Source organism: Psilocybe cubensis, chromosome 9 (assembly GCF_017499595.1).
Source record: "Psilocybe cubensis strain MGC-MH-2018 chromosome 9, whole genome shotgun sequence".
Taxonomy (NCBI): domain Eukaryota; kingdom Fungi; phylum Basidiomycota; class Agaricomycetes; order Agaricales; family Agrocybaceae; genus Psilocybe; species Psilocybe cubensis.
Genome location: NC_063007.1, coordinates 862,457 through 883,743, shown reverse-complemented (window position 1 = coordinate 883,743; position 21,287 = coordinate 862,457). Strand labels below are relative to the sequence as shown.

The following is a 21,287-nucleotide window of genomic DNA, read 5'->3' as shown; positions in this document are numbered from 1 at the left end:
ATCATTGTGGCAGAGAAGAGCTTGAGCGTTTGTTGAGCGTCCATAATGTTCAATTTGAAAAGATGTCTTGCAATAAAGCTCCGATTCAATACGGATTGTTCCGAATCATCCCAATTGCTTCCGATACTACCCGATATAGCGATTCGGATTCGCGAATATCTTGGCTAGATATCAAGATGTGGAAGGAGATGGACGGGAGCGCAATAGACATTAAGCTGTAAACAACAGTCGTTTTCCGTCGAATCATCAGTAAACCTGAATATCCCCAACTTGAAATTTGATCTCCACAGCTTCAAGACTCGGATATATACAAACTCTACAAGGCCGCTGTGAAAGTTTATCATGGAATGTTACCGCGGAGGGCAGCGTGGTAGTAGTTTTTTTCAGACTAGATTTATAATTCATTTAGTCGGTCCATGAAAACACGCGTTTTCCTTGCCTGCAGAAACATATTGATGTCGAACCACTGAAGCGAGACCCCGAGTCGGCGATGGAAATAGCATCGGACTCATTACACGCGGTCACGAGCCACGTACGCGTGTCCATAAAAGGTTAATTAGATACACGTGTTACCGACGGCGGGATTGATGGCTTGATGTGATTGGTGGAGACTCGCGCCTCATGTCATTGTTCGAACCCGCGCCATTGTTCTGGTGACGGCATCCGGGCGGAAGCGACTATGGAGTCACACTGACACCGCGCCCTATATAAACCGATCCCTGCATCTTTTCTCCCTTTTCCCCGTTTTCCCCTCATGTCCTTTCCCCCTTCCTACGGTAACGACCAGTACGCAGACATTTATGGCGCAGGGAGTCCATCAACACCGAATCAGCAGCAGCCTCCAGGCGCGTATCCTCAGTGGGAGACCCTGGAGAGCACACAGGCCCAGGCGCATGAAATGCACTCGTTACAATCATCGCATCATTCAACGCCTATGCACACCCCAATCGCCACCTCATTTCCGTCCGTTGAACTAGAGGAGCCCCCATATCTCGTTCCAAGCCAGTCTCACTTAAGCCAGACAGGTTCGCCTATGAGTGACGCGCCTGTTTTGCTCCATCATCCACATACTGCGCAATTACAAGCCCAACAATATTTACAACAGCAACCGCGATACGACCTTGTCCAGCCCCAAGAGCAGCAGCAATCCGTCTACGGTCAAGTACATCATATGGGCCCTCCTGATTCATCGACGCTTTTTCGTGCACCGCAGCAGCCCTCGGGTGTCCATCGGTCGATCCCCAGCAGTCGGGGACGTGCCGCAGAATCGCATCCCTATTATAGGAGAGCATCTGGAGGTGCAGTGCCGAGCTATCAAAGTCACGACTCTCGTGGTGGGTCTGTCGAATCACCATTGACACCGGTGGTGGTGTCGCCTGTGCCATCTACTAGCGGGGTAGGCGTTAGTACTCCTCTCCCTTCAGTAACCCCTTCACTTCCTCCCCCTGTACCCCCACAACCCCCTTCACCTCCAGCTAAGGTCACCACAAGACGAACTCGTAGCGCGGCAAAACCTAAAACAAGCGTCAGGTTTGAAGCCGGCACCAAGACAACGTCAGGCCCAGCGCCCAGTACTTCTCGGGTGCCAGTAACGCGCAGTAGCACTCCAGGTCCTGCTTCACCGGTTTCGTCTGCACGATCGACAACTCCTATCCCACGCTCTTCCACTCGTAGAGGGACTTCTCTGGCCAGGTGAGACAATATTCTGCTCGTACTTGACATTTGTAGGATTAATGTACATTTTGTTGCATTTGACGTTCTCTACTCAGGACTCCACCGCCGAGTCAAACTGGGACAACTTCTACAAGCGCCGCGGCGTCGTCAGTTTCGGGCCCGGGCAAAGCATCAAAGGCAACACGTTCCACCCTTCATCAAACATCGTCATCGTCGACCTCTACATCTTCGACCTCGCTACCTAAACCGTCGAGCGCGGAGTCTTCCTCGATTCCTCCACCCACTGCTTCTACACAAGCACCTTCTTCCGCGCTTTTCCACGCCTATGCATCAAAATATCTTCATGCCGCCCCAGTTTCAACTATACGCGCAGATATAGAGTACTCCATGCGCACCCATATCATGACGGCCTCTATGGAGATTCCAGGAGTAAAGGCCGAACATATACATATTAGACTGGGGACAAGTTACCATACACGCACGAAGAATGTTGTAATCCTGGCTCTTTGCTTACCCGCTTTCAGCGACGATGCCGATGGAGACGAGGCAGGTGGACGACACAAAATGCATGGAACGACTCTCCCTTCGACCGTCCTCAGGCCCACCGATAACTTGGACGTGCAAATGCGAAAGGAAGAAGAAGAGGAAGAAGAAGAGGAAGGCGAATCTTTACCGACGGCCGATTCAGCCATGCATCCACCAACCGCGGGGGGTCACGGTGTTCAATCAGCTCCTGCGGCGTCTCTGCCGTCGACTTCGTCTTCCGAACCAAAATCGATAGCAGACGCGCTATGGGAGATCCATGGGCCATACAGACCGGGTCAGGCTATGAGGCGCCTTACGGGTACTGACGTAGGCTTCATTGGCAGGGTCGCAAACCCGAACGTTCGTGAACGCCATTATGGGGCCATGAGACGCGTACTACGCGTTCCTTCGAATACAGAGGTGCGTCCTTATATTCCTCAACGTTTTTTATCTATTTTCTTTCACATGATGTTGTCGGGCGCGATGTCCTTTGTTTTTCTTGATTTTGGCTATTTAGATATGTTGTGTACAGGAAAAATTGTTATATATTTTCTTATCCCATCCTATCTGTGCGACTTCAAAGTTAACTCGGCTAATGAACATTTTTCCTTCTCTCGGTGTATTTCGCTTCAACGATCACTTCAATGCGACCAACCAATCAATATTCACGTGGAACGACGCAAACCCTGGCATTACTCTCGATCTTGCCTCTCCTCCAACGACATGGTTTTGATTCGGATCCCACATCAACATATTCAAAATATACATCTTGTGCATATTATTTGCCCGTTTATGACTGATCGACATAAAAGCTCGAGCATATTAGTGCAAGAATAGAAAACGGTGTGCTGACGGTGCAGATCGACTGCGGGGAGCCCATGATGTTCGACGACAGTGTCGAGATCCCTGTGCATGTGGTATCGTGATCCCACCACGCACATGACAGTGGATATCGACCTTGTGCGTCCAGGAGATGTGCGAGTGTCTTGTGTGAACCCAGCATCAGCTGGCTGTGTCTGCGTGATGTGTGATCTTCAAAACGCCACCTCCAACAATCAAGACATCAACGTTCAAGCTTCAAGCTCAAGCTCAAGCTCAACCTTCAGCGTCAACCTCCAATTTGAATTTACGAGTTCCGTGTCAAGTTTCATCAAAGCCATTTATTTACACCTTTCAACTTCGCTAAGCTTCTACTTTTTGCAACTCAATCAAGAGCCCGACTTCATCCTTCAAGCTTCAAGCTTCATCTGCAACGATCAGCACCCGCAATCAACTTTTGTCTCAACATGCCTCAAATCACTTTTCTGGTTCGCCTCTCATTCTTTTTATTTCTCTATCAACCAACTCGAACTCGCCTCAAGATATCAAAACACGCATGCCAACCACCCAAAAGCCCTTCGCGTGATTTCCCAATATATTACTAACATAACTCTAGCTCAATATCTTCTCTCTCGCGTCGTCAATTTTGTAGATTATCTTGCGAATACCTTTGTACTAATACTTCTTGTCCTCCACTTCTTGCATTCTTATCCTTCATCACCCCAGCTCCCGCCAGACGATGTGGTCTACGTAGAAATATCTTATCCCTCCCGTCGATGTACATTCAGACATCTTATTCTCCCTCTCGCTTTCTTGCTATCTCTCATCCCCTCTCCTATACCATCGCTTTTACTTGTTGCTACTTGTTCATCATCTCACCGCGTACTCTGCAATCATCCCCGACACTATTGTTCCGTGTTTTGTCCATCACCATTTTGTGATCATTATTTCCCCTTATATTCCTTTTTGTTTCATCTCGGACTCCTCCATCATCCACTCGTACACTCAGTACACTTGATTCATTCATCGATTCGCTGTCTCGTTCTGTTAATTTTTTTATTTTGATAGTAAACCCCCCTTTTTTATTGTATATAACGTAAAGAACCGTTATTGTCGATATTGCAAGATCATCGTATGGCAATGTACGACTCTGATGCTGACTTTATTTATTCACATTGATTTCTGAACCTCCGAAATGTCCTTGGGACACAAGTCTTCGTAAGCCGGTGTATTAGGCGCCCGTCATTTCAGCTAGTGACCTGGAGTAAAGATGTCACTGAGCAAAACAGAAAGGCATACTATACGATCTCATGACCATGAAATACAGGACTATGCGCCCCTGTCGTGAATGCCCCGGTCAAGTGAGGACAATAACGTCGAAAATTCTCACAACCTGTCGTCGCACTCGTCGTTGAATCTCCGAAATCAGTGATTTCCATGCAGGTTTGATTTTGATTTTAAGCGTCTTTGTCTCTACTTCCGCTGTGTGCCCGCCGGGAATGCAGCCATTAGCATGCAATGACGCAGAAATCGTCATAGTCTGGTCATAATGATGTAGTTGTGAATATGTACCTGTAACGTTTCTGAGGACGGTTCGTTCATTAAAGAATCATTAGTTTGCTCCTATTCAAGTTGTAGAAATTGGTGTGGAAATAAATCGAGATGTATAGGTGAACGACCTTGTAACTGTGGAAATACTTTATCCAAACAGCAGTGTTTAAAATTCAAGCTTTTCAGGCGTCCACGAACTTCTAACAGTTGACCATCCAGGGCACAGCGGTATTTCTTGGCAGATAAATCCTAGCTCAATGTCCCCTTATTGGTAGTCTCACGGTCCCCCAGGTTATACGAGCACTCCACTTGGACAGACCACAACTCCACCTTGCATTTTCTCTTCTCCGGGAAGAAAGTGTCCCTGAACTTACTGGACCTACTCTTCAGGTATAAAAGCCATGCAAATTCGACGAGGTTTCTTCACTCGAACATTGTTCAGTAAATCCTAAGCAACTTCTCCAACATGCAATTCAAGCTCGTCTCTGCTCTTGCCTTTGCTACCCTTGCTGCTGCCACAGTCACCCCCGTTCGCCGTGGCGGAGGTGGCAGCTCGACAATCCCAGCAAGCCAATGCAACACTGGGGATCTCCAGTGCTGTAAGTGTCTCCGTATCTGGCACAAAGGAATCTCTGACTTAGTTCATTGTGATTTACAGGCAACAGCGTTCAGGCTGGTGATAGCGACGCTGTGTCGTCTATTTTGGGACTTTTGGGCATCGTCCTCCAGGACGTTACTGCACTCGTTGGCCTCAATTGCAGCCCCCTCTCTATCATTGGCATTGGAGGCAACTCTTGGTAAATTGTGTTTTTCAATGCACTTATGGGGTCTGAGTTTAATCAACTCTCTACAGCACCGCGCAACCCGTCTGCTGCACCAACAACTCGTTCCGTAAGTGTTCAATCCCACGATGGCACATGACTGAATCACTGAAACAATCCCGGCGCTTCTCGTTTAGATGGGTTGGTCGCACTTGGCTGCACGCCTGTCAACATCAACTTGTAGGAAAGGATTTTGGTGTCTATCCGACTGCTGCCGTAGCATTTCTGTGTTGGGAAGCAATGGAAGCTTGTGTCTTTCCCAGATATGGAATATGAAGAGTATTTACTTACATGTACCACGGCGGCAGAGGAAATAAATACATAAATCGATAATGGAAAACTTGAGTACAAGAAATCCCCGACTACGTTATGAATTCTTAGTGTGTGGAATGTTCACATCTAATGATTGGAAGATCTCCCAATAGCGTGCCCGGATTTTGTCCCAAAATTGCAAATTCTTCCTCCGTTTCTCGTCAATTTGAATGCCCCACGAGTGGCTATTGGATCGGGGTTTCTGAATTTGTGACTGAAATTATTTATGCTGGCCGGTCAAAGAATATTAGATCGCATTCGCTGCCATTTACAGACAACCATTAACCTAAATTGGACATCTAATCGGGAGTATGGTCATTTGTACGTTAAAATCAACATAGGGTTAGCTAGAGCAATATTGCAGACAATGTACACTACATTATGATATTTACTTATAGCTTCGTCATGCTTGGAAGACAGTACAAGTCTTGACAAGACCCTCTTTATGATACACTCAGGTTGAAGTTTTAACGACTGTGTATATGGCTTACTACATTAATAGCGTGTCCCTATTCGAATTTGTGTTATATTTATGAATATTTTCTCTGCACTCTTGATCATTATATACTATCTGTCCCACTTCTGTGTTTGGTGGTTCTTGTGCATAGAAGTAGCGTTCGATCACATTAAAGCTATTCACAGGAAACCTCGCCCAGGCCGGGTTCTGGGCATCCGCAATCCCAGCCTAACGCATTTTCAGTTGAAAACTTGCCTACTCATTTAAACAAATAAACGTACAAACGGCTATGAAAAAGAAAATCAGACATCATCAAAGCTAGTCTTGTGCAAAACTTACGTTCAGCTTCGGGAATTGGATTGGCCATGGCGGCAACTAACATCATAGCAACAACTACCGCATGAAGAGCAACTGAGAGTTTGAGGAGCTGCATTGTGCTTGGACAAAGTAAGGATGCTTTAACGTAGGTCACCTCAATTGAGCACATTATATACCTTTGACGAAGCAAATAAATTTAATTGTAAAAGGAGATTCTCCGCCATTAGCTCGGAATCTAAATGGCTGTCCGTTGCAAATCTATTTCATATGTACAACTTTCTTCTCATTACATATTCACTCCCAATTAATCAATCGCATTAGCACTGCTGGCGCTTACTCGTATCCATAAAATAAATGGATTTTTACTTTACTCTTGTGTTTGCATCTGCTCGGGTTTTTCAATGTTTTGCAGAAAAATATAGATTGCAAAGCACTACAGAGACATCACCGCCGAAAGTCAGAGTTAGAGGCACAAACCGTGCAGCTGATGCAGTTTTACTTTACAGATGCGAATGGGCGCCATGCGTGTAACCTTTCTCATGGTAAAAATACATGGGAGATTATATATCATCTACGGGCTAAACATGTAATCTACAGGAAATCAAATTTGTACACAGCCTTCCTAGAACAATGGTGGGTATGGCGGTTGCCTACGTCGTATAAGGTATAAATCAGCCCACTCAAAAAGACCCACCACAACGTTTCTCTGCTCAAACCAAAGGAACAATGCAGTTCCCCAAACTCTCAGTTACTCTTCACATCGCATTTGCTGCAATGATGATGACTACAGCTTTGGCAAACCCGATCCCTGCCGCCGAAGTTGGAAGTAAGCTTTATACTAGATGTGGATGAATTGTTTTCTTTTGTTTCGTAGTAGTACCTTTTATGCATATTCTGTATATAGCTGACCATCCATAAGCTGAGCCGATGCACTAGGTGTTATAATGAATTCTTGCACATACGGCGACCACCCTACTGGAAGTTGCCAATCGCTTTAATCGAATGCTTTTTGTGATTGAATCATACTTTGATGCGTGACAAATAATGAATGAGGAACTGGGAGGAATATGATCTAACCAAATATTTCATCATGATGGCAAATTAAACGTTCACAAAAGAGACAAAAAATGAGAACTAGAATGCATTATGTAACTCGTAGACACGGTTGATAACTTCAGTTTATCATTCGATGAGAGTCTTGCTTAGACTTAGGCTTTGTGCCTGGTAGTCATATGCAACTCGATACTGTTGCTGTGTGCTCTGTAATAACAGTATAGGGTGTTTTGGGCTTCTGTTCTTAAGTTTTTTGTATTTTTTTGTATTTTATGTTATAGCCTCTGAGGGGTAGGCCCCTCCCTTGGCTTTGAGCTATGTACGTGCCTAATACTCCGTTATTGAGTTTAAAAGTAGGGATTGAAGCAATTGACATGCCCATGGCATGAGCTCACACCATATCGAAGTCTGTCTAGGAGAGACTAGGCATGAGCTTGACGTTGTAGGTAAGTTTAATTAAACAAGGAAATTCACCGCCATATAATTTGGTTGCCGGATTGTGCATAGATAACAATTTTAGAAAGAACGTGCTTTGGATATGTAGCCTAGTGGAAGATAGGGGCCGGAGAATTGTATCTCAATGTGCAAACTGGTTCATATATATCCAGGCTTCTTTTACGCAGAAAGGTAGATCCAGAATAAACTAGTGTTTACATTGGGATAGTTGTAAAAAGTAGAAGAATGAAGCAGTAAAGAACTGGTATTGCTGGCGCTTATCTGCATCCTCAAACTAACATTATTTAGATTATTGAATCTTTGTTTGTCTGCGTGTCGTTTTCAACGATGCAGAGGAATATAGTTTGGAATGCACACCTAAACTATATTTCTTTGATAAATCATCAAAAACACTCCGAACTAGATCTATATATACATGGAGTGTACTTGATTCATAGCAGTGTGATCACCCAAGCTAAATATATGTGGGATTCAATCATTCAATATACGAGATGAATATGTACTCCGGAAATCATACTGAAACCGTGCTTTTCCCCCATAAAAAGTGCGGGTATTGCGGTTCTCCTTGCTCAGTTAAATTTACTACGTCGTTTAAGATATAAATGAGCCCAGTAGAGATGACCTACCACAAAGTTTCCTTGCTCAAACCATAGGAACAATGCAGCTCCCACAACTCTCAGTTGCTCTTCATGCCGTCGTTGCCGCAATGATATTGACTACAGTCATTGCAAACCCAATCCCTGCCCCCGAACCTACAGGTAAGCTTTATTCAAGTATCTATATGTGGATAAATTGTTTTTCTAATAGTTTTTGTTTCATGGTAAATCCAGAACCAATTTGTACGCATATTTATCTTTATGATATTAACCATTCCTGAGCTGCAAAAAATGATGCCCCAGGTCCCTGCGGATGCCATCCCCGCACGTTTCCAATCTGCGAATAAATCTGATCTGATCATACTGTATTAAATGTCGGAAATTTCGGGATTGCCTTGTAACGGCTAGTGCCTTGGTTAGGCCTAATTAGGTCTTGTAAGGCTTCTCGGCCGTCTTGTAATGCTCGGCCATCATCTTACAAGAATGGGCAGAGGAGCCAAACAAGGACAAACTGCCTTTAAAGGCAAGTCGATTGGCGAGTTGACTTCACCTGAGAGACTTATAACCAGAATTACTGGTATAGGCAATCATTATGAAGTTGCGGAGTGTACACTGTCAGCAAACAAATATGACAGAGGCGCTATACTATACTATAAGTACAATTGGGAACAATTAAACGATGCTGGAAACAATCAAATAATGTTGGTAAACTTTGAGTGTGGGTGTAGTATAGTACTCGGAAATCCTCTACTGTAAAGTACTTAGTATAGTGGTACCCTAGGAACTACTTGAATAGTACAGGTGAAATAGAATGCTATCAGCAAACGGGAGGGCAAAAACATTCCAACTTGCCAAAATTTATCCAAGTCGATTGCGACCTCCTAGGCGTGGGAATGAGTCAGAATGTGGGAAAGGTGTCGACTACTCCATGAGGGCGAAACGGGGCGGGTCGCAAACACCAAGACAGTGAATCTTTGGATTTAGAAATGTGGTGGAACTCAATATTATGATGGTCTGGATGGCGAGGGGCGGGGGGAGATTGTAGATGTCAAGTTTGTAGGTAAAGGCAAACCCCGGCCGATGCCGTGTGCGGCAAATCGTGGGAATGCGGACTTGTGCGCACGCGAAATTCGTAGTGCATACCCCCCCCCCCCATCACTAGTAGAAAGAGTAAGGGCGTATAACTGTTATTGCTTATCTGTGGGATTGAGTCCAAACATGAAAGACACAACTACGTGTAGGTAATGTACTATGTGCTACTAGTAGCACTGTGTCAATGTGAACAGCCTTAGAGCTGAGCGTGTGATAAGAATTCAATATTGGGTGCGCTACCTGTGCTTTTCAACCCTAAACAAGTCAAAAATTCACGGCTATATTAAGGCATGTGTGTGCAAATATGTCCGTCTAGGCTTTAAACTGCCTACCATCATGATATTATATCTTTGATTTGTGGTGAATCACATATATCAAGATAGAAGAACACCGGGTAAACTGACATGTAGAGCATTGAATTTGACGGTAGTACAGTTTCTAAACTGATTGGTTGATACAGATGCGACAGAACAAGGATTCTACCGTGACCAGAAGAGTATAAAGATACGTACAAACTCAGAAGTTAAAATCACCAAAAGCCTTCCCATTTACAATTTCCCAAACAGTGCCTCCATTATCATTCTCTACATGTCAAACCGTCGGTCTGCTCAAATGGTACCATGCCCTATATGCAATCGGGACTTCAATACAATGGGATTCAATCGTCATTTCCAGGCCTGTAGTAAACGGGCACCAACAATCAATGCACGAACCCAGTTCACAAGTTTGGCTCAAAGAATTTACAATCCAGGCAAGTCTAACCTATAGTTTACCAATACCGTAATGTGAGCGCTTATACCTGACTAATAGATGAATCTGTTGCTGGTAATAGTCATACATCCGACATATCTGCAGTCAATCAAACTGCAAATGTTGCATCTGGCTCTGAATCTTCCAAAACATCAACGGCGGATGCTTCTGAAAATCATACAACAAATGAATCGATCTTGTCAGACGTGGATCCAGTGGAGCAGGACACTGGAGCTTCTGAACGTCATGCATCACTGCTTCAGCTACTGGATGCAATGTCCAAACCGCCCCTTGATTCGCCAATAGAACAAGTTCGGATTCAATTCCATCCAAGGTCCGAAAAGCCAGCAAAAACTATTCCCATATCTGAGTATGATCCACTGTCTACTCAAAATAATTCAAACTCACAAAAGCCCACACACGAGAATCCATGGCATCCGTTCACAACACGTCTTGACTTCGAGATAGCTGAGCTGGCGCTTAATTCACATATGAATAGAGGGCAAAAAACTACTTTACTTTCCCTCATCAAACAATGCATTGCCAATCCTGAACTTTTCACAATTCACAGTGCGACTGAGCTGGATCAAACATGGGAATTAGCACGAAGTTATCGGTCTAGTGGGGTGAGTAAATGTTTACACAGTTCGAGAGTAATATGATAGCTTACATTATGGCATGCAGTTTATAAAAGAAGAGTTTATAGTCCCATATCGCAAAGAAGACATTCCGTATGAAGTATTTGTTCGACCACTAATTGATTGGTGCAGCGAGCTCTTGAGAAGCCCTACTGCACTCCCTAAGTTTCGGTGGCATGCTGAGCGGCACTGGGGTATTGGAGATATTCAGTGTGAACGGTTAATCGGAGAACCATGGACTGCAGACCAATGGTGGAATGTTCAGGTAAATATTGATACATAAAATGGATAGTATACTCATTCTTCTCTAGAATCATCTTCCTTTGGGTGCTCTTCCATTCTTCATTATTCTGTATGCCGATAAAACCCGTCTGTCAAGCTTTGGAACAGCAAAGGCATATCCAGTAATTGCACGATGTGCTAATATACCAGCAAACGACCGAAATAGCGACGGATTTGATGGCGGTAGACTTGTTGGTTGGCTCCCAATTGTGCATTTGGTTACTTATATCACAAAATTGTATACTGATTCATAGAATAGGTCGAAGAGGACTCGGGAGAAAGTGGAAAAACAATATTTATCAATTTCAAGCGGATTGTTTGGCATAAAGGATTTTATGAGATCCTCAAGTCTGTCCAAGAGTATTCAAAGACAGGATACCATGCCAAATGTGCTGACAATATCATACGATGGATCTTCTTCTTTGTATTGATCCTTTCAGCTGACTATGAAGAACAGTGCGTAAATCTGGTTTATTATAGACTCTACATTACATGGGCGCTTATATAAACTCTTCAGATGTGTAATTGCACTGACACGAGGAGCAACTAGCAATTATCCGTGCCCTATCTGTTTGGTACCCAGAGATGCGCTATCCAATCTCACATCAAGGTATCCTCTTCGCACTGCTGAAACAATGGAGCAAATATACCAAGAAGGGCAATTACTAAATGCAAAGAACCGTGAAGAGCATCTGAAAAAATATGGACTACGAAATGTGCAGGTAGAGTTTATATTTCAAGACTACTAACATACTATATACTGATGCGAGCTTTCTAGAATGTTTTTTGGATGATGAACGGAACAGATGTATATAAGGCACTTTCATGGGACCGACTACATGCATATCACGGTGGATTATTCTCTGACCACCTGTGGATCGAGTTCAAATCTATTATTGAAGCTTCTACAACAACAAGACAGGACTCCAAAACGGTAGATGATCAGTGCGTGTGTCATGATTATTCAGATAATCAGAAACACTTAATTATAAAATAGATTTGATAACATTCCACGATGGAGTGGGCTTAACCATTTTTCATCTGTAATCAAGACAGGTGAATTCGCTGATGGAAGCAAATATGAAGATATGGCAAAGGTTATTTATTGCTATACATATTGAGGTTTATAACTGATCAGCCCACCTTATCAAGATCATTGTCTTTGCATCACACAATGTTCTAGATAAATCAGAAAGAGGATACTGCTTACTCCGCCTTTTGAGATGCTTTGTTGAGCTAGATATGTATTCTTCACTTACTATTCATAGTGCAACAACACTGGATCGTCTAGAGAAACAGCTATACATATTTGACTCTATCCTAAAGGTGAAATCCCAATTTACTCCTGTATAAAGTCCTCTGAGCTTTGCTAAACATAGGAAATTTGTGCAGGATTATATTCTTATCCACCCGGACAAAAACTGGAACTTTCCTAAAAATCATTCACATATACATATGATGCGCGATATTCTTCTAAAAGGAGTAACCCGAAATGCCAATACAAAGCCAAATGAAAAGGCACATGGCCCGCTGAAAATGTGGTATAAATTTCATACTAACTTTAAGGATGTTGCGCCTCAGGCATGTTTTTTCTTCTTATTTCTCAAGAACTGACTAGAATTTCATGCATAGATATTAAAACTCAATGAAGATGATCTTATTTCGACAATTATCCGTATGGATATTGATGCATTTGATGAGATTAGTGGCTTTGAGGCAGAGGAAAATGATGAACCTCTTCAAGATGTTCCAGGCAAGCATTTAATCATAATTATAAGCAGTACTAATTTAACTCAAAAAATCAGATTCAAATGTGTTCAATAACATAAAAATTGGATCCAAGCAGGAAACCATTACATTTTCTGCACTGGAAAGCGAGTACCAGGATGACTTAGCATTCAATCGATTCCGTATTAAGACAGGCATGCAACTTGCCGAAATTATATCTCATACAGTGCGACTGAAAGGTAATCACACGGTAAGCTTCATTTTATTACTCAGAAATGCTGTCAATATTTACCATTGTTTCTAGATTGTACCATTTCAACTTGCCAAAGTTTACTACAAGTCAATTATTGACTGGTCTTGGCAACGGGACATGCTCCGGGTCAGCAAGTCATTCCATCATCGTCCCCGAAATGACTATGTCTTGATTGAACCAAGCAAAGGAAGTTACTGCTTTGCCCAGCTTCTTTTCATGTATTTGGTTCAAATCAATGACTTGTCATATCCACTGGCACTTGTTCTTCCTTTTGACGAGCTAGTTGATCAACGGACAAGGCTTGCACGGAAACGAGACAAAGATTTACAATTTACACGAATCCGGGCTCGAAGGCGAACAAATTCAGTGGTCATAGATTTGAGATGCGTCATACGTGGTGGATTGCTAGCATCAGACTATGGAAATGATGCTAATGACTTCATTGTCATAGATGTCATTGATCCAGACATCTGGTGGCGTTTGAAATCTACGAAGTTAAGCACAAATATAAAATTTAATTAAAGTAGTGCATCGATTAGACTAGATAATCTCATATATATGATAATCTCAAATATTTATAGTTTAGGAAGCCTCGATGTGTACTGATAATAACTATAAAAGCAAGTTTGTGGTCATATGTAAGGCATCAGGTGAGTTGGATAAAACATATAACCGTGTCTAATTTAAAAATCACCGAAATTAAATACACATGTTGCATTCATTTTAAATGTTACCCTCATTGGCTTGAGATAATCTTGAATAGAGATCATCTGCTCGTCTTAGGGTGTGGAATCTTTTGAATATTTAATTTTAGACGTTTATATGAAAACAGCAAGGCAAAATGTTACGTTCTTGTTATGTCACCGTTAGGGCGCTTAATTTGGAACTTGGGTGCGTGCAACCACTACACCTCACGCCCCTTGCATTTCACACTCAATGATTAATATTAGCCTTCTCATTTTTTTGTTGCAGTAAACAGTATAAAAGGCCTAAACTCTGTGCAGTAACATAGGCAACTTTGTTATATTCCAAGCTATCCAATCCATCTCTTCACATCAATGTCTACTCTATCATCAACCTCTTCCATAGTTCCTAGTTCTGTGGCCGGAGAAAGTACAATTCCAGGCATTCAGTTCAGTCATCCAACGACTGAAGAGCTTTCAAAGGTGTGTATTGACCTACATTCATCTTTAATCAGACTAAAATGTTAACATTTATGCTTTGTAGCAAGTTCAAAGTCAACAAATCACCATCCGTCAGCTGGAAGCTAAAATTCGAGAGCTTCAAGAAGAACTCACCAACGCCAAAATGCTTCTTGTAAAGAAGAAAAAGATTTCGGCCAACGTCCCGGACTGCTCGGCGGAAGAAAATCTTACCAAGGACATCCAGCACTTGGCCAAGTATCACGCCATATTCATTCGTCCCATCATTCCTAAAACACTTTTTGGGCATCCCAAACCACCGTTCCTGCCTAGCGATGCGCGTAAACGCTACTCCGACATGTCAAAGCTCGATCTCGGTCATATAGCCGAGTTATATGCGAACTTTCCTTCTAAATATCATTCAATTTTGGGTGGCGAGAATATGGATATAGCCATATCGACGGTATGTTCTCGCAGATATTCTAATTCAGCTCAATGTCTAGTTTAATGTTTACTGTTTATCAGTTCACAAAGGCAATGTCTGATATAAGATCCACCGTACTAAACAAGATACGAACTCTCGCCACTGCAGTATTTCCCACTATTCCCTCCGAAGTATTTTTGGCAACAAGATCAGCTCCATCCAAATCCAAATCCGCTTCGTCGGTCTCAGAAACCGCGCAGAAGTCAGTGTCATCACGCCCTACATCATCAGCATCAACTAGAATCAGCACAGCCAATCCACCTATTACGTATCTCAGTGAGCATCCTGAAATTCAGCGTCTTCTTGGTGGAACCTGTAGGCGCAATCAGCAAACTGGCGACCCATTTCTTGTATACGAAAATGAAACAGTCGAGGTATTTCCTCCGGTTCTTTTTGCCAATGGAGATGGACAAAATATCCTCGGATTATTTAAAAGCCAATATTTGCTCGATGTAAGTTTATTCCAAATGTCTCGTATTCTACTCCTGATAACAAATCATGATACCGTAGATTGGAAAGCTAACTATTTATGGGCCAACTGCTTTGAAGGAAGGAGTGGTTCGCCGTATGCGCGAAGACAGTCCATTTTTGCACATCGACAAACGTCCTACTTGCACAACACCTGGATTTATTGCCTGGTGCTGTACAGCGGTATGTATTTTACATTTTCTATGCATTACTTGTAACTAATATGGGTCTATTATGCAGGCAGTCTACACTCTGTCCGATGATATTGAATTTACAAGCAGTGGTGTTGGCTCTCGTACTGGACGGAAATATCTTTCACAACACGATATGTACACAAAGTACCTTATAACACAATACTCCTCTCTCACCTCTCTCTTCAAATTCTGGGATGCGACACTTTTCCCCCATCAAGCCTCCAATAACTTGCCACAGCAGCTTGTTGCACCTCACCCTACCGTAATTTTGATTCCGAACACTCTGGATCCAGTTGGTACCATGATTGCCAACTTCACTCGCCAATCTTCTATTGCGGATCCGGATGCTATTACAACCGAGGTTGAGGCCGAGAAGACAGATAGCGAGGAGGAGTTCCATCCATCAAGTTCTATTACACGATTCTCTTCAGCAGTTGATTCTTCTCACATTGTGGAATCTGACACAAATGAGGCCGAATCTGACGACGGCAACATGCATCCAAGTCTCACGCTTTCACCTGGCACAAATCCACCAGCGGCACATCATGACATTACTACTGTTTATTTACCAATTGAACACGCTCCCACACCATCCGCTCAATCAAGCAATCCCAGGCCACCAGCTTCTACAAGCATACCCCGAAATATGCCATCTACCCCAGGTATTGACACAGCCTCCGTGCCTCTCACGTCGCTTACCGTGACTTTAAATTTAGATGTTCCTGTCCCTCAGCAATTGTCAGCTCCAAAGAAGCGTGCAGGAAAAAAGAAAGCAGCACCACTTGAGGCCGATAATACTCTAGTACCGGGTAATAGGGTGCGTGCTACTCGTGCAAGCTCTCGCAATGTGCAAAGGGGCAAGTAGAGACCTTGATAGTATTTTTTTTGTGCCTGATATGTGCTATTTCTCATTTGACTCGTTACATTTAACATCTCTTAACTTGTATACTAGGCGATTCAACTCGCATGCTTGTCACTTCTTTGCCAGATTCAAGTTGCAATTATATTAGAAATAGTATAGTTGCTTTATAAACATGTTTCTTATTGCTCCAAAGCACGCTCTATAGGTCGATAAAGCCGCTGAACAGAACGGTTACTTAGAGCTGCCGTCGCTACTTCAAATACAACAATCTACGATTCAGAGTCCTGACGGTCAAATGAAGGGTTGAGAGTAATTAATTTGCTATTTTAAGTACGTCTTCTTGGTGTAGTGGTAAGTTTGGCTCTAGTTACAAGGTATGCGAGCGTTCCAATCCCGTCTTGTGCAATAATTTCGAAAGGTAAGGTTGAGGTAGAGCGATTCATCATAAGGTCAGTGCAAGCTTACATGGCCCTTACTTTTCTTGCTAATGCTACTTCGTCTTATAATAGTGAAATGCCCTTGTAATACTCAAACACCCTTGTAATGTATATCATTCTTATAAGACACAGAATTCCTTGTAGGACTAATTTATTCTTCATAAGGCGCAACATTGTAAGGTAAGCTCCCTCTTAAGTAGACGACCTTTCAAATTGCAAGGCTGCCGGCGCCTTATCGGCATTTCGGCCCTTGAAAGGCTATTCTGAAAATTCCGACAAACCCTAATACTTCGATGCACAACAACCAATGAACGCGGAACTGGGAAAATATCTAGAAAGAATATTTACGATGGAAGAATAAGACTCCAGGAAAACAAAGTCCAACTACGACACATTATATAACTCGTAGACACAATCCTTAACTTCAACTTTATGGAAAGCCAGACTGATCTGCTCAATGTTTGGCTCATGCCGCGTGATGGCCGATCCTGCTAACGTCTAGCTAAAACATGCTTGTGTTATCCGTAGACTCCTATTCTGAATGAAATATATTTTCCTACCTTGTTTCTCATCGTGATAGGGGGACAATTGAAAATCCCTACTCAGCGCCGTCTCTACTATTCTTTTTGCATTAAAATCAATGCCGAACCAGCATAAACCACTTCGTAAGTCTTGTGTTTTGTACGATAGCTAATAGAAACTAAAGTCATCTATTGATCCACAAGCCCCTGAGGATGAAATCAAGGAATATGTACAGTTCTACTATGATCTAGGTCAGAACGATCGTGAGATTCAGGACAACATGAAAGACCATTACAATACAGAATTGTATGGCCTAAGGTGCGTTGTTATTACCTCTACGGACACGGGACTACGTATCAATTAATCTACTTCTAGTGTGTCGAGCATTAAGAGGCTTAGAAAAAAGTGGGATCTTCTCAGTACTCGACAACAAGAGCACACCTTGGAGTCAATTGCCCCCGCCATTCAGGAAATGCGAACTAGATTTCCTACTCGAGGTGTGGAAATGATTAGGAAGCAGCTACGGGTTGAGTTTAATATCAGAGTTCCTCGGTATGAATTGAATATCATCATTTTGGAAGAACTTGCTCAAACATAGTCTATACTAGAAGTCTTGTTTATAAATATCTTCAAATGACTGAGCCCGACGCGCTAAAGGCTCGGAAGGCTCGTAGATTCAAACGCAGACGCTACCATGCTGCTGGTGTTAACGATACTTGGGCCCAAGACCAACATGACAAATGGGGTCCTCGGTTTGGACTGTGGCTTCACCACAGTGCAGATCCATTCACTGGCTTCCTGAATTGGTTAAAGGTATGGTGGACCAACAAGAATCCCCGTTTAATTGCAGGTTATTTTATTGATACAGCTCGCAAATATGGCGGTAGGTTTAATTGTGGTCTTCTATTATTTTTACTGAATAAAGTAAATTTTAAACAGCTATTCCTCTTACAACGCAAAGTGACCCAGGATCAGAAAATTTTGGTGTAGCCAACGTTCAAACTTTGGCCCGACACCGGCTTGATCCCACTCTTGTCGGGACTCTGCAGCATCGGTGGCTCCGGCATAAGGCCAACATCAAGCCTGAAATCAATTGGTCGGTATTTCGTCGTGACTTTGCTCCTGGTTATGAGGATTTGTTCCAACAAGGAGTTGTTTCTGGATGGTATGAAGTTACCAATGTCGTTGAAAAGTATGTTTGGTCATAATTTTTTGTGATTTCTGTTTTAATTATTGTTTACATAGCTTGGTTTTCCGCTGGATTGCAATTCCATGGCTGCAAAACGAGCTCGACAAGTGGGCAAATACCAAAAATCGAACGGCACCGCGTTCAGACCGCAAGAAAATTCTCCCACTAGGTGCTCCTCTGTTAATTCGCACCAAGCCCGAAAAATTCAATGCTCTTGACTTTAAGGTATGTTTATTGTGTAGATGCTATAGATCAGAAATTCAATTTACATTGAATGCATTAGATTCCTGTTACAGAAGACCTTCTTGATGACCTTGAAAACGAGTATGCACCCAAAGATCACCCAGTTTTTCAACTTACACCACCCGCCTTTGACGAACGAGCCAGAAAGATTTATGAGGACATTGGAACTCCTGAGGTAACAATGGTCAGTTTTTGGGAAATTTATCGTACCATGCTCGAGCGCTTTCGTGGTGAAGTTGATGAAGAAATTGAAGTTGTTCTGACTGCGCGTGTTGCTGAAGAACAAGGTATTGATCAAGAGGAAATATCTTTACTTGATGGAATGAAAGACTTGCGACAAGGCGATAAAGTTGTTGGGTTGCAGGAATACTCAGATGATGGAAATTATGCTTCATTTACAGATACAGAGGAAGAATAAATAATACAGTAAATCCAATACATTACTTAGTCTAGTATTGACTACACAATAACTTGTCCAGGGTAGGCCATTGCTTACAGCATGGCCTTTACAAAGCTTTTTTATCGAGGCGACAAGATGAGAATAATGCAGCGCGTACCAACTGAGCCATGTCTCTGACAGTCAGTCACATGTTGTGAAAAGAAAAAAAAACATTATTGACTTCGAGGTGGCGCCGGCGGGGAGTTGAGAGGGAGAAAGTGGAGGTGGCGAGAGGGAGGGGACATTTCAGTGGCAGGGATAGTTGACAAAAGAAGCCGGGTGGTGGTGACACAGAGCAGCACCGTCATGCTGCGGGTCGTCGTCGAGAAGGTGGTGTGGGAGGCGTGGGCAGCAGCAGCCCTATTGTCAAAGGGTAAAGCAGGAGACCAGCAGCGTGAGGCTGCTGGTCGTCAAGGGAGGGGAGATAATGCTGGTCTTAGACGGAGGCAGCAGCAGGGCGTCGTCGAGGAAGGTGGGGGCGGCGGTGGGGATGTAGACAACTTGAAGGACGTCTGTCGCGCGAGCCAAGAGCAGAAAACGTTAGCTCCAGCTGATGGTTTTCGAGGGAGGTGGAGAGGGGGATGGTTGTTAATGGCAGAGCGGCGGCGGGTGTGAAGACGACAACCAGCAACAGGCTGGTCATTAGGGAAGGGGAAGTAGATCAGCGACGCTACTGTTCGTTGTCAAACGGATGGGTACCGGCGGCGGCAGCGGCAGTGGTGAAGGCGGAGGCCTTGTTGGGATGGGCGCTGGCGGCGATTTGGTTGGACGCCGACTACAATGGGGCGGCGGCGGCGGGGCGTTAGGGATTGAAGCGGCAGCGGCAGGGATTGATAGGCAAAAGAAGAAGAGGAGGAGGCGGGGGAGACGCGACAACCAGCAGCTGCTGGTCGCTGGTCGTCGATGGGTTAAGTGGCGACGGGGACGTTGGAGATACCGAGCAGCAGGGTCCTGCTGCTCGTTGTTGTCAAAGGCGGCGGCGGCAGAGACGACCAGCCTGCTCGTCGAACAGAGGAGGGCGGCGGTGGCAGAGATGAGCCGCATAAGCTGCTCGTCAAGCAGAGGAGGGCGAACGGAGGAGGACCGCGGCGGCAGAGATGAGCAGTATAAGCTGCTCGTCGAACAGAGGAGGGCCGCGGCGGCGGCAGAGACATGCCCGCCGGCGTCGAAAGATCGATGGCGGCGGACCTTTACCCCCTAATACCACGACGAAGCAGGCAGTGTCTGCTGACAAGAGATGAGATGCAGGTCTGGGAAGCTTTGAAAACAATGGTACGTACCTGACGGAGAGGTTGAGGCATTACAGCATATGCTCGTCGAACGGAGGAGGGCAGCGGCGGCAAAAACGAGGAAGGCGGCGGCGGCAGGGACGAGCAGTTATGCTGCTCGTCGAACGGAGGAGGGCGGCGGCGGCAGAGACATGCCCACCGACGTCTTAATTGGTGCAAACTGTGAGGGAGGGGGTGGGGGCAAGTAGGGCCCTATTCATAGATGTTAGAAGTGATGTTTGCCACTGAAAATGGCAGGTTACACACCTTATGGGTCCCCCATTTCATGGGCCTCCCCTTTACCCCCTCCACCTTTCCCTTGTTGCTGGTTTGAACAGGCTGCTTGTTGTGGCATGGGCGGGCAGTAAAGAACATCCTGTGGCACCACTGTGTTTGATTAACTGCTGCTCACACCATAACCCTGGCCCAGGGATGATCCTTGGTGTTATGAAGTGAGCAGCAGGCTTTCAAAAACACCGGTGAACCTCTTAGTGTTGCCAGAGAGAGCGTCAGTGGAGGGGAGGCGACAAAGCACAAGTTAAGACACGTCAGAATAATCAACCAAGAGCCTGTGACAAAATCGAGTCACGTCACATTTAGTTACAAAGCACGTCTTCGAGCAGGATGGTATCCAGCAATTGGCTTGCCGTGCTGCTAGTTTTGTCTGATCGCTCACTCTGTGTATCATTTTATTTACTAGGATCATTGTTTAGA

The 21,287-nt window shown here is 44.1% G+C and overlaps 5 protein-coding genes across 5 annotated transcripts; 4 read left to right on the top strand and 1 right to left on the bottom strand.

Moving 5' to 3' along the window:
* Nucleotides 1-754: 754 nt before the first annotated feature.
* JR316_0009717 (uncharacterized protein) lies at nucleotides 755-2,932 on the top strand (the record flags this gene model as incomplete). The annotated part of the gene is made up of 3 exons (XM_047895406.1): nucleotides 755-1,692; nucleotides 1,770-2,619; nucleotides 2,783-2,932. 3 exons carry the CDS (start codon nucleotides 755-757, stop codon nucleotides 2,930-2,932), a joined length of 1,938 nt encoding a protein of 645 aa, XP_047745125.1.
* Nucleotides 2,933-5,035: 2,103 nt separating this feature from the next.
* Nucleotides 5,036-5,574, top strand: JR316_0009716 (Fruiting body protein SC3; the record flags this gene model as incomplete). Its single annotated transcript, XM_047895405.1, has 4 exons — nucleotides 5,036-5,168; nucleotides 5,228-5,366; nucleotides 5,423-5,460; nucleotides 5,528-5,574. 4 exons carry the CDS (start codon nucleotides 5,036-5,038, stop codon nucleotides 5,572-5,574), a joined length of 357 nt encoding a protein of 118 aa, XP_047745124.1.
* An 8,809-nt stretch (nucleotides 5,575-14,383) lies between these two features.
* On the top strand, nucleotides 14,384-16,782 carry JR316_0009715 (uncharacterized protein; the record flags this gene model as incomplete). Its single annotated transcript, XM_047895404.1, has 6 exons — nucleotides 14,384-14,491; nucleotides 14,553-14,930; nucleotides 14,993-15,403; nucleotides 15,462-15,602; nucleotides 15,660-16,430; nucleotides 16,681-16,782. The coding sequence occupies 6 exons, from the start codon at nucleotides 14,384-14,386 to the stop codon at nucleotides 16,780-16,782; spliced, it is 1,911 nt and encodes a 636-aa protein (XP_047745123.1).
* A 770-nt stretch (nucleotides 16,783-17,552) lies between these two features.
* On the top strand, nucleotides 17,553-19,284 carry JR316_0009714 (uncharacterized protein; the record flags this gene model as incomplete). Its single annotated transcript, XM_047895403.1, has 7 exons — nucleotides 17,553-17,577; nucleotides 17,638-17,752; nucleotides 17,810-17,986; nucleotides 18,043-18,317; nucleotides 18,374-18,626; nucleotides 18,680-18,848; nucleotides 18,907-19,284. 7 exons carry the CDS (start codon nucleotides 17,553-17,555, stop codon nucleotides 19,282-19,284), a joined length of 1,392 nt encoding a protein of 463 aa, XP_047745122.1.
* A 663-nt stretch (nucleotides 19,285-19,947) lies between these two features.
* JR316_0009713 (uncharacterized protein) lies at nucleotides 19,948-20,948 on the bottom strand (the record flags this gene model as incomplete). The annotated part of the gene is made up of 3 exons (XM_047895402.1): nucleotides 19,948-20,502; nucleotides 20,586-20,786; nucleotides 20,841-20,948. 3 exons carry the CDS (start codon nucleotides 20,946-20,948, stop codon nucleotides 19,948-19,950), a joined length of 864 nt encoding a protein of 287 aa, XP_047745121.1.
* Nucleotides 20,949-21,287: the final 339 nt, after the last annotated feature.